This window comes from Schistocerca nitens, chromosome 5 (genome assembly GCF_023898315.1).
Source record: "Schistocerca nitens isolate TAMUIC-IGC-003100 chromosome 5, iqSchNite1.1, whole genome shotgun sequence".
NCBI lineage: Eukaryota > Metazoa > Arthropoda > Insecta > Orthoptera > Acrididae > Schistocerca > Schistocerca nitens.
The window spans coordinates 868,398,738-868,411,552 of NC_064618.1; the positions used below are offsets into that span (position 1 = coordinate 868,398,738).

The 12,815-nt window shown below is 43.4% G+C and overlaps 1 protein-coding gene across 1 annotated transcript in view; it reads left to right on the plus strand.

The window, feature by feature from the left end:
- Nucleotides 1-12,564, plus strand: part of LOC126260779 (cilia and flagella-associated protein 47-like) — a 119,760-nt gene extending 107,196 nt beyond the window's left edge. The window contains exons 6-7 of the mRNA XM_049958115.1: nucleotides 11,836-12,208; nucleotides 12,317-12,564. Of these exons, the coding sequence (XP_049814072.1) occupies nucleotides 11,836-12,208; nucleotides 12,317-12,564 (621 nt within the window). The remainder of the gene's footprint in view (nucleotides 1-11,835; nucleotides 12,209-12,316) is intronic.
- The last annotated feature ends 251 nt before the right edge of the window (nucleotides 12,565-12,815 follow it).

The window sequence follows — 12,815 nt, forward strand, 5'->3', positions numbered from 1 at the left end:
AGTCAGGCATTAGACTCACTGCGGAGAAAACCGAAGCAATCAGTTCTATTAAGAGGCCAACGAGCTCCAAGGAGCTATGAAGGTTTCTTGGTACCATTAATTTTTATAGATGACATCCTCCACTAACAGTACAGTTACAAGCTCCCATGACATACACATTCAGTAACAAAGACAATCACAGGAAACATTCTCTGAAATGGACTCCTGAAATGCAACAGGCATTTGACAATATTAATGACAGTTTAGAACAGATGATTACATTAGTTCACTTTGTCAAAGATGCACCTCTGTCTGTCACAATGGAAACCAGTGACTTAGCAGTCAGTCCTACATTGCACCAACAAATTGATGGACAATAATCCCTACACTTTTTCTCAGGAAAGCTTACTACTCCTCACCAAAAATGAGAGCATTTGACTGCAAATTGCTGGCAGTTCATGATGCTATCCATTACTAGAAAATAGATATTGAAGGTCATGAATTTATGATATTTATGGACCACGAACCTCTGGTGGAAGCAATCAAGAATCCTAGCAAGGAATTTCTCCCTCAATACTTCTGCCACTTAGACTTAACTAGCCAATACTGTAAGGACATAGTCCACATCAGTGGTGCTGACAACATGGCAGTTGATAACTTCTCCAGAGTCAGTTCCTTATCTGTTGACCTCAGCTTGCAGGGTCTAGCTACAGCACAAGATACAGATGAGAAACTCCAGAAATTACACAAAGACAGTAGTACCAGTCCGACATTGGAGTGCAAGGATGTAGATGGCTCAGGGACTTACATATGGTGTGACACTTCACAACAATGGATCAGATCTTTTTTACATAAGAGCTATAGAAGAACTATCTTCCTGCACTTCCATGTTTTAGCCCACCCTGGCAATCATCAGTCTATCAAACTCATTTCATCATTTGTAAGACCAACTGAAGAAAGAAAAAAAGATATAGTTTTTAATGAATATCTGTCAATGGTTTTCAATCTAAGTGATAAAATTACTTTTGCAGTAAAGTGTAGAGTTCGAAGCAAAATTTCTAGCATGAATGAAGTGGCAATAATGTGAAATATCTATACTAAGATCTTTGGCCCGCACCAAGGAGTCAGGCAGTCTCTACTTTACTGTTGAGCTGTGTGGTTGATTTATGCAAAATGTATTACATATAATAAAGCATTTTTCATTTAAAGTGGTGCTCAGGATGTTATTTCACTATTAAATCCACTTGCACTCACACTGGTGACCCCATGCTGGACATTTTTGGTGAACTTTCACAACTTGGGCAATTTCCACATATGAAATAATACAGCTGATCTCCCACTTTGATTTTTCACAATGTTGCTTTGAATCATGTGAAATTTGGAAACTGTGAACAGTTTGCTTCATCACCGGCACAACTTTCTCAACAACAGAACAGACAATGAACTTTGCTGCGCCAGTTTCTATGCCCCATGGACATCTCGCAGGACATTACACACATCACATCACTCCATCAAGCAGCTTTCCTGTGCAGGATCATTCTGAAATGTTGTGTGACCCATTTGTTACTCTTGCTGAGCCTAACCTACAATCCAGACTGCCAGCTTTCCACCACAATGCCATACTGCCAACATATAGATGTAACCTCAATCGATTTGATGAAATACCAAAGTGTTCAACCGATTACAACAGCAGCACTGCATGAACAGTGAAATTTTACCAACAGGAGGCAGTCTTCACAGCCTTTGCCACCTACACTTCAGGTCAGTCCTGTTCTGTGTGTGATGTTGTCCTCCACCTCACGGTGCCTACTGTTATGTGACTTCAAAACTGTTGAGCACATCCATTAAGGTTATTACAAATAGTACTTGTCATAGGATACACACCATCAAAGGACTTCCTGTCCACACAAAAGCATGCCACCTGTCAGCTAAGAGACTTCATGTGCCAAAGAGTGTATTCAGGATTTTTTAAGCTTAGGGATTTTATGGCCTTCTGACAGCAAATGGATCTCACCTATTAATCTCATCCCCAAAATGGACTCAACTTTCAGACTTTATGGTAATTATCATTGGCTCAGTGCACACACCATTTTAGACAGTTACCCCAACCCCACATTCAAGATTTTGTATTGCAATAACACAATGCTCACCATTTCAGCATCAGTGACTGTCATAACACATATCATCAGGTTCCAATGTACAAATATGACATTCCTGCTATTATAACTCTCATTGGCTTGTTCAAATATTGCTTCATACCTTACAGACACAATAATGCAGCTCAGACATGGAAACATTCTGTGAACTCTATTTTTTTTCTCCTATTTCCAATTTGTTACACTTATCTTGGTGACACTTTAATTTTTTCCACTTCTCCTGAAGAACATGAGCAGTACCTTTTCCAGGCATTCCTTGTACTGTTGGACAATTATGTAGAGATAAATGACAACAAATCACAGCTGCATCTGATAGAAGCTATTTTCCTAGCCCACACCATGAACTCTAAAGGCATTTGTCCCACATCTTAATGCCATGAACTCTGAAGTCTCACTCACATTACAAGGTGATCAGCACCCATCAATTTTCATGATCTCCAGCATTTCTTGGGCGCAATCAATTTTCTCAGGTGCTGCATTCCTCACACCACCTCTCTTCAGGCACCCCTAACTGATGTCTTAAAAGCAAGCGTACCTCAGGCGACTGCAAAGTTACGTGGTCCCAAGACATGACTTGAGTCTTTAACAGCCTGAAAATGGCTCTAGTTAATGCAGTCACACTAGCTCATCCCAGCACTGATGCCCCAAGATCTCTCAGCTACTGTGCTTCTTTTCCAAAAACCTTCTGCCTCTCAACATAAGTGAGCTGCCTTTTATAGGGAACTTCTTGCTATCTATAAAGCCATATGCTATTTTTCAGAGGGTATCGAGGCACACGACTTCACTATTTATACGGACCACGGTCCCCTCATTGATGCGCTATGTATTCCTACCAGTGATCTCCCTTCGTGCTGCTTTCAGAATACGGACTTCATCAGCCAATATACAACGGATGTCTGTTTTATCGGTGGCACGGATAACGCTGTAGCAAACTATATGTCGTGCAACCGTACTATTACAAGCCTCTTTGGCCTGGCAGAATTTGTGTGCCTACAAACTACAGTTCCTGAAGTAAGTGCAGTCACTAACTACAAATTACTCCACCTCCCTGCACATCCTACCATGCTCTTTCCCTGGCATCATGCAACTGATCCTTTGTGATACATCAACAAACACACCATGGCCACTTGTACCTCTTCCCCTTTGCCATACCATCTTTTCTTCACTACATGGAGTGGATTACTGAAGCATCAGAGTGACAATTTGGCTCATCACTGAATGTTTCATCTGGCCAAATATTAAGAATGAATACTGTATCATGGCAGCATCCTAATGTTGAATGGCATGCTCAGCCAACTCTTGGACACTGAGATTCTGAAGGGATGTTTTAAACATATACATATGGGCACTGTTGGCCCCCTACTCCCCTCTATCGGCCACTGCTACATTCTGTTGTTCATTGAATGCATAACAGGGTGGGTAGAGGTGCGGTACCTCTGAATGATATCTCAGCAGAGCATACATTGCCTGCTGGCTCTCCCATTTTGGCTGCCCTTCATCCCCCACCATAGATCAAAGCTGCCAGTTTGAATCTCCACTCTTTGACCACTTGAGCATTCTGTGCAGTGCCAAGCGATTTTGTACAACTTATCACCCACAAAGCAATGGGTTGGTCAAATGCTTGCATGAATGTTGAAAGCAGCTTTAATGTGTCACTCAGATCGTTGGTCCAATGCTCTTCAATGGGCTCTATTAAATACACACACAGCCCAAAAAGAAGATTTGAAATCCTTGCTGGCAGAAATCGTTTAGAGCGTACCTCCCATACTACCTGCTGAATTTGTCAAGGACTCTAATACCACTGACGATGAAGTACTGCCCTCTGTAGTTGACCCACAAGTTTTTATTCACAAAGACCTTGTGACTCTAACCTATAACTCTACTGTATTAGGACCTCATCAGGTTCTCAGTCAATCAAAACATATAGTAATATATCTAAAAAGAAAGATGATGAGACTTACCAAACAAAAGCGCTGGCAGGTCGATACACACACAAAAAAACACATATACACACAAAATTCTAGCTTTCGCAACCAACGGTTGCTTCATCAGGAAAGAGGGAAGGAGAGGGAAAGATGAAAGGATGTGGGTTTTAAGGGAGAGGGTAAGGAGTCATTCCAATCCCGGGAGCGGAAAGACTTACCTTAGGGGGAAAAAAGGACAGGTATGCACTCGCACACACACACATATCCATCCACACATACAGACACAAGCAGACATATTTAAAGACAAAGAGTTTGGGCAGAGATGTCAGTCGAGGTGGAAGAGTAGAGGCAAAGAAGTTGTTGAGAGACAGGTGAGGTATGAGTGGCGGCAACTTGAAATTAGCGGAGATTGAGGCCTGGCGGATAACGAGAAGAGAGGATATACTGAAGGGCAAGTTCCCATCTCCGGAGTTCGGATTGGTTGGTGTTGGTGGGAAGTATCCAGATAACCCGGACGGTGTAACACTGTGCCAAGATGTGCTGGCTGTGCACCAAGGCATGTTTAGCCACAGGGTGATCCTCATTACCAACAAACACTGTCTGCCTGTGTCCATTCATGCGAATGGACAGTTTGTTGCTGGTCATTCCCACATAGAATGCATCACAGTGTAGGCAGGTCAGTTGGTAAATCACGTGGGTGCTTTCACACGTGGCTCTGCCTTTGATCGTGTACACCTTCCGGGTTACAGGACTGGAGTAGGTGGTGGTGGGAGGGTGCATGGGACAGGTTTTGCACCGGGGGTGGTTACAAGGATAGGAGCCAGAGGGTAGGGAAGGTGGTTTGGGGATTTCATAGGGATGAACTAACAGGTTACGAAGGTTAGGTGGACGGCGGAAAGACACTCTTGGCGGAGTGGGGAGGATTTCATGAAGGATGGATCTCATTTCAGGGCAGGATTTGAGGAAGTCGTATCCCTGCTGGAGAGCCACATTCAGAGTCTGGTCCAGTCCCGGAAAGTATCCTGTCACAAGTGGGGCACTTTTGTGGTTCTTCTGTGGGGGATTCTGGGTTTGAGGGGATGAGGAAGTGGCTCTGGTTATTTGCTTCTGTACCAGGCCGGGAGGGTAGTTGCGGGATGCGAAAGCTGTTGTCAGGTTGTTGGTGTAATGTTTCAGGGATTCCGGACTGGAGCAGATTCGTTTGCCACAAAGACCTAGGCTGTAGGGAAGGGACCGTTTGATGTGGAATGGGTGGCAGCTGTCATAATGGAGGTACTGTTGCTTGTTGGTGGGTTTGATGTGGACGGACGTGTGAAGTTGGCCATTGGACAGGTGGAGGTCAACGTCAAGGAAAGTGGCATGGGATTTGGAGTAGGACCAGGTGAATCTGATGGAACCAAAGGAGTTGAGGTTGGGGAGGAAATTCTGGAGTTCTTCTTCACTGTGAGTCCAGATCATGAAGATGTCATCAATAAATCTGTACCAAACTTTGGGTTGGCAGACCTGGGTAACCAAGAAGGCTTCCTCTAAGCGACCCATGAACAGGTTGGCGTACGAGGGGGCCATCCTGGTACCCGGCCCCCTCGTACGCCAACCTGTTCATGGGTCGCTTAGAGGAAGCCTTCTTGGTTACCCAGGTCTGCCAACCCAAAGTTTGGTACAGATTTATTGATGACATCTTCATGATCTGGACTCACAGTGAAGAAGAACTCCAGAATTTCCTCTCCAACCTCAACTCCTTTGGTTCCATCAGATTCACCTGGTCCTACTCCAAATCCCATGCCACTTTCCTTGACGTTGACCTCCACCTGTCCAATGGCCAACTTCACACGTCCGTCCACATCAAACCCACCAACAAGCAACAGTACCTCCATTATGACAGCTGCCACCCATTCCACATCAAACGGTCCCTTCCCTACAGCCTAGGTCTTTGTGGCAAACGAATCTGCTCCAGTCCGGAATCCCTGAAACATTACACCAACAACCTGACAACAGCTTTCGCATCCCGCAACTACCCTCCCGGCCTGGTACAGAAGCAAATAACCAGAGCCACTTCCTCATCCCCTCAAACCCAGAATCCCCCACAGAAGAACCACAAAAGTGCCCCACTTGTGACAGGATACTTTCCGGGACTGGACCAGACTCTGAATGTGGCTCTCCAGCAGGGATACGACTTCCTCAAATCCTGCCCTGAAATGAGATCCATCCTTCATGAAATCCTCCCCACTCCGCCAAGAGTGTCTTTCCGCCGTCCACCTAACCTTCGTAACCTGTTAGTTCATCCCTATGAAATCCCCAAACCACCTTCCCTACCCTCTGGCTCCTATCCTTGTAACCACCCCCGGTGCAAAACCTGTCCCATGCACCCTCCCACCACCACCTACTCCAGTCCTGTAACCCGGAAGGTGTACACGATCAAAGGCAGAGCCACGTGTGAAAGCACCCACGTGATTTACCAACTGACCTGCCTACACTGTGATGCATTCTATGTGGGAATGACCAGCAACAAACTGTCCATTCGCATGAATGGACACAGGCAGACAGTGTTTGTTGGTAATGAGGATCACCCTGTGGCTAAACATGCCTTGGTGCACAGCCAGCACATCTTGGCACAGTGTTACACCGTCCGGGTTATCTGGATACTTCCCACCAACACCAACCAATCCGAACTCCGGAGATGGGAACTTGCCCTTCAGTATATCCTCTCTTCTCGTTATCCGCCAGGCCTCAATCTCCGCTAATTTCAAGTTGCCGCCACTCATACCTCACCTGTCTCTCAACAACTTCTTTGCCTCTACTCTTCCACCTCGACTGACATCTCTGCCCAAACTCTTTGTCTTTAAATATGTCTGCTTGTGTCTGTATGTGTGGATGGATATGTGTGTGTGTGCGAGTGCATACCTGTCCTTTTTTCCCCCTAAGGTAAGTCTTTCCGCTCCCGGGATTGGAATGACTCCTTACCCTCTCCCTTAAAACCCACATCCTTTCATCTTTCCCTCTCCTTCCCTCTTTCCTGATGAAGCAACCGTTGGTTGCGAAAGCTAGAATTTTGTGTGTATATGTGTTTTTTTGTGTGTGTATCGACCTGCCAGCGCTTTTGTTTGGTAAGTCTCATCATCTTTCTTTTTAGATATATTTTTTCCACGTGGAATGTTTCCCTCTGTTATATTCAAAACATATAGTAATGATCATGCTAAATGGAAAACCACAAACAGTCTCCCTACAATGGGTTAAGCCAGCGTGGGTTCTTGCCAGCCACACCTCAATGGCTAGGACTCAGAGCTCACCCCAAGTGTAAACACAGTGAGCAATTCGATTCCTGGTGAGTGTGTAGTAGGCACTCCCACTTCCCACTCCCTTCCTTGTCATCAGGGTAATGTTGGTGATACCGTCCCTAGCAGTGAAAGTGTTATGTGTGATGAATTGATCATACCTTCCCTCTCACCACCCATCCCTTGTATCACCACAGCTATGTTAACTGCCAACAGCTCTGCTTTCCACCATTGAGGATATTTCATTGCATCATCATAAAGACTGTTTGTTTGTTATTCACACACCACCTCACTCCCTTAGAAACTGTGATTGTAACATAATGGTCATCTGATCTTTCCAATTACCTACTGAATTTGCAGACAGCTCTGTTCGAGCTTCCATTGGTGAGGACTGTCTGTTTACAATCCATGTTCAATGAGATCAGACACAGCCCTAGCAACCCACACCACTCCTTGTCCCACTCTCCCAAATGGGTTGACTTCTGCACCAACCAAGTTGGTTACAAGATTATGTTGTGTCTTCACTTTCCTCCAATTTGATCCATCTCCTTTCCTGTGACTGTTCCTAGCTTGTGCTCTGCACTCTGAGGGGTAGTGGAGGGCAGGAGGGGGGGGGGGGAGGGGCTTTGTGGTCTATGAGTGTATCGTGTCATGTGAGGTATCTGTACTAAGATCTTTGGCCTGCACCGAGAGGTCTGGCAATCTCTTATTTACTATTGAACTGTGCTGCTCACTTGTGCAAAATGTGTTACTTATAATGAAATGTTAATTATTTAAAGTGGTGTTTGGGACATTATTGCTCCATGAAATCCATTCGTACTACCTAGTTAAGAGTGTGGCATCTGTCACCTTATCAGCAACATCAAAGCAAATCACAATTACATGTCAGACATACCAGACTAATGTCTTAGTTGCATCTTGTGGTATCTTCAGTTTCTGTCAGGCCACAAGTGAACCACTGTAATATCCTGGTGTACAGAACAGTCTACTTGCACTGCCCAGTCACTCATGGAAACTGACTTACTGACAATATTGTGCATTCCAATATTTTGTCCAAAACAGTGCAGTTCTATAGGAAAGTGGTGTTAGAAACAATGAAACCACAATGCTCAATGTAAAATGTTTGATTGACATGAACTAATAAAAATCACTCCCTAAGAAATAACTAAAAGATATTTTTATATAGGAAATGCTGTCCTATAAAACATAAAGCAAAACCTGTTAACAAACAGTAACCCCTGATTTGTCTTAAGTATTTGATAGCTGTTGTTTGTAAATCTGTGGAATTTAAGTTCAGGTTAGATGGCAGCTAGTGGTGAGGAGGGGAGGGGGTGGGGGGAGTATCTGAAAAAGAGAGAAGTAAAAAGACTGCGTGTGGCCATGAAATGATGGCTGTGTGGTGCTGGAGTGGGAACAGGTAGGGGGCTGGATGGGTGAGGACAGTGACTAATGAAGGTTGAGGCCATGAGGGCTACAGGAACATAGGATGTACTGCAGGGAGAGCTCCCACCTGTGCATTTCAGAAAAGCTGGTGTTGGTGGGAAGGATCCATAAGGCACAGGATGTGAAGCAGTCATTGAAATGAAGGATGTCATGTTTGGCAGTGTGTTCAGCAGCAGGATGGTCCACTCGTTTCTTGCCACAGTTTGTCGGTGGCCATTCATGCAGATAGATAGCTTGTTGGTTGTCAAGCCCACATAGAATGCAGCACAGTGGTTGCAGCTTAGCTTGTAGATCACATGACTGGTTTCACAGGTAGCCCTGGGATAGGTGATGTTAGTGAGTGGACTAGGATAAGTGGTGGTTGGAGAAAGTACAGGAGAGGTCTTGCATCTGGGCCTATTACAGGGATATGAGGTATGGGTTTGGGAGCAGGGATTGTGTTGGGATGGACAAGCATATTGTGTAGGTTTGGTGGGCAGCGGAATACCACTGTGGGAGATGTGTGAAGGATAGTGGGCATGGCAAGAGGTAGTCAAACCCCTGGCAGAGAAAGGAATTCAGTTTCTCCACTCCTGGGTGGTACTGAGTTACAATGGGAATGCTCCGGCCACTGTGGCACATGAATCCTGCCTTAAGGTTTGGTGCAGGGAGTTGAACAACACTCATCAGAGAGGTGGAGGTATGACTGGTCAGAGAGAACCGGTGTAAGTGGTGCACACTATGGTGATGGTTGAGCTAGGTAGTAGGTGTGTAGGTGTGGCTTGAGAGTCAGTGGGCATTTTGAGTCTTCCGGTATGTCTGCCAGCTCAGTGTCATCAGTTTGCAGGTGAGCCAACTAGTCCATTTCAATGGGGGCACGATAATGTTCGCCCGGGACAGTTAGTCACCAAACACGTTGTCAGAACCATGTATAGACTGTACATCTGTAGAATATGGGCTGATTAGGTCCATGTGCCACAGGCATTGGAGAGGAACATTTTTGCCAGGGCTGCTGATGGCACCTGAAAGTGGCTGATGGTTAGTAAAGATAGTAAACTCATGACCTTTGATGTCATCATGGAATTGTCTGACCACCTCATAGACCACAAGGAGTTTGTGGTTGAGTGTAGATCACTTGTGTTGTGCAGGTTAAGTGTTCGGGAGAAAAATTTGAGAGGTACAGTGGTATCACTTATGTGCTGTTGCAAAACTGTGCCTATTGATGTATCACTCAACATTGACAGTGACAGAAATATGGGCATCAGGTACCAAGAGTGCCAGTTTGATGGTGGATGAAGGCAGCCTTGACAGCCTCAAACGCTTGCACCACCTCACTCAACCATGGAAATTTTCCATGCAAGAGGTGTTTTTTCAATTAGAGCATTGGTAAGTGATGTTTAAAAGAAGCCAGCATAAGAGAGTTGATGGTAGTACAAGTTTATAATTCCCAGGAGTCTTCGCAATTAATGGTACTTCATGGGTAGAGGGAGGTTACAGGTAAACTCTACATGATCAGATATCACTCAGATGACCTCAGCTAACACAGTGTAGCCTCTGAAAGCTACACTCTGAAAGCTACACTATCATCAGTTAGTTGTGACTTCTTGTGTATATTTTAGAGACCATTACTATGTAGTGTGGCCTAGAGTTGAGCCAGATGTTATTTGTGTTCTTCATGGGTGGGGGAAAAAGGTCATGTGTCATCCAAATAGACATATGCAAACTGGAGGTTGAACAATAAAGAATCAATAAACTGCTGTCAAGTCTGAGCCACATTTTTAAGGATGTATGGCGTGAAACAGTACTTAAAATGCCCAAAGGAGTAATTAAAGTGGTTTTGGGAATGTCGTCCTTGAACATAGGAATTTGGTGGTAAGCCTTGCATCAATCAAGTACACTGAACGCTCATGCACCATTGAACAGTTGGGCAAAGTCCTGAATATGTGGAACTGGATAATTGTGTATAATAATTGTGTATAATAGTACAATATTTCAAAGCACAGGTGAAACAAGCTGTATTTCTTCTGGATGAGGTGCATGGGGGAACACAAATTGTTAGCTGATGGGCATATAATGCCTGCATCAAGTAGCTCACTAACAACCATTTTAGTGTGGTACGGTATTTTGGGACTGAGGTAGCATGCCTTGCGTCATATGGGAGGTCCGTCCATAATATTCATTCTGTGAGAAGTACCATTAACAATCACAGCTATGCATACATCATTTGAACCTGTGAGAGAAGTGTCACTGTTGGTTCACAAGGAGTAGGTATGCCAGGAGGAATCACTGGGGAACTAACTCTCACTAACCTTAGAGTTCTGTGGAGGAGGTCAAATCTCAATACCGTATTGTAGGTGGGAGTGTATAATACCAAAATATTGTTGATTGGCGACTCCATGTTGTCTTGTGCACAACGACCAGAATAACAGGTATACTTGAAAAAAGAGACAGCATTGGTCGTATATTTTTTACTATTGCAAAATCGATTTTCTGTCACTGAGTGACCATCTTCAGTGCTATATGGTGTAACTTAAATTGGGATGCACTGTTGTCACTAAGCTTACGGCGATCACATAGACTCGACCTTAATGACGGTGAAAAATTAAACCGCGAAATAGGAGGATATGCATTTCCGGCGCTGCAAATGGAACCCCTGAACAGCCACTTTGATACATGAAGGTAGTTGTTCGCATCTTCTGTCATAAATTGGCATATGTGAGCCTCCTGAGATGAGTCTGTCTACATATTTGTTTATGCAGCTCACTCTTTTGCTGAAATATTGTAACTGTCTGCTACAATTATACCTCTGTTTAGCAATGAACTTCTTCATTACAGTGTATTCTATACATTATTACAAAAATGCAATTTATGTGCTGAGTAATACAGTATATATAATATGATAATGGGAGTTTCTGAGTCACAGGTAGGCTGTACCTATCTGCAACTCAGCATCTCCACTACATATTGAGTAGCAACTATTCTTTTCATAATATTGTTACATTTCAACCTGGATTTTCCATTGTTTAATATGAATAAACATTACCATAGTGATCTTTCAGGATATATACATGTTTGTTTCAGCTCTATCACAATGCACGTTGCGTATGTGATGCATGGGAAGCAGTTGGCCTTGGATTTACAGTGACTGCTGCAAATATTGTTAATGCAAGTCCACCATTTACAGTGGGGCTGGTAGCACACCTTTATGAATTCCTGCCAGGGGTCTATCCTCAAGAAACTATCTACTTCAATACTGATTTAGGAGGAGAAATAACTCATGAGATAGTTTTACAGAACTTGTCTAAAAAACGAGTCACATTCTTTCCTCGTATTATTGGTGACACAGCAAACTTATTTTCGATTGAATACAAACCTGGCCCTTTCCATATACTTGCATCAAAGAAAATTAAAATTCCCATAAAATATAATGCAAGAAAAATCAACAGAGTACAAGGTAATATTTCATTTTACTTGTTTACTCTTAAAACAAAATGATTTGTACATTTCTTACAATATTTTCAGATTTTAGCCTTAGTGCAATCAGTGTTTATTTTCTGTACAGCTGAAGTCCCCATAGCTAATGGCCCTATTAAACTTAGGAAAAACACACACACACACCTTTACACAATGGTGCAAAATTTCTGCTCAGGCAACTGCTGGGTAACAACAAATGGCATGAAGTTCAAAAATAGTGTATTCTGTGATTACTGCTTTTCAGAAATTCATATTTTTTACATTTTATTATTTGTTCTGAGAGAAAAATACAGGAAACCAACCTGGCCAACCCTATACTTGTTAGGTTTTTATTAATAATGCAGATAACTTCCATAAGAGAAACATGTTTTTGTCAATATCTTTAATAAAATCAAAATATGGTGGTGCCAAAGAGACATTAAACACTATTCTGTTCTGATAGAGGATTTGGTGGCAACTAATATTTTTTATGCTTTTTGCATTGATATATAAGACAAATTGTTTCTCAGTTTCATATCTGTGAGACTATTGTAATCTTGAATGAGTCTGATGCCTTTACCGCAATGTCTTCCATAACAGTTATCTGA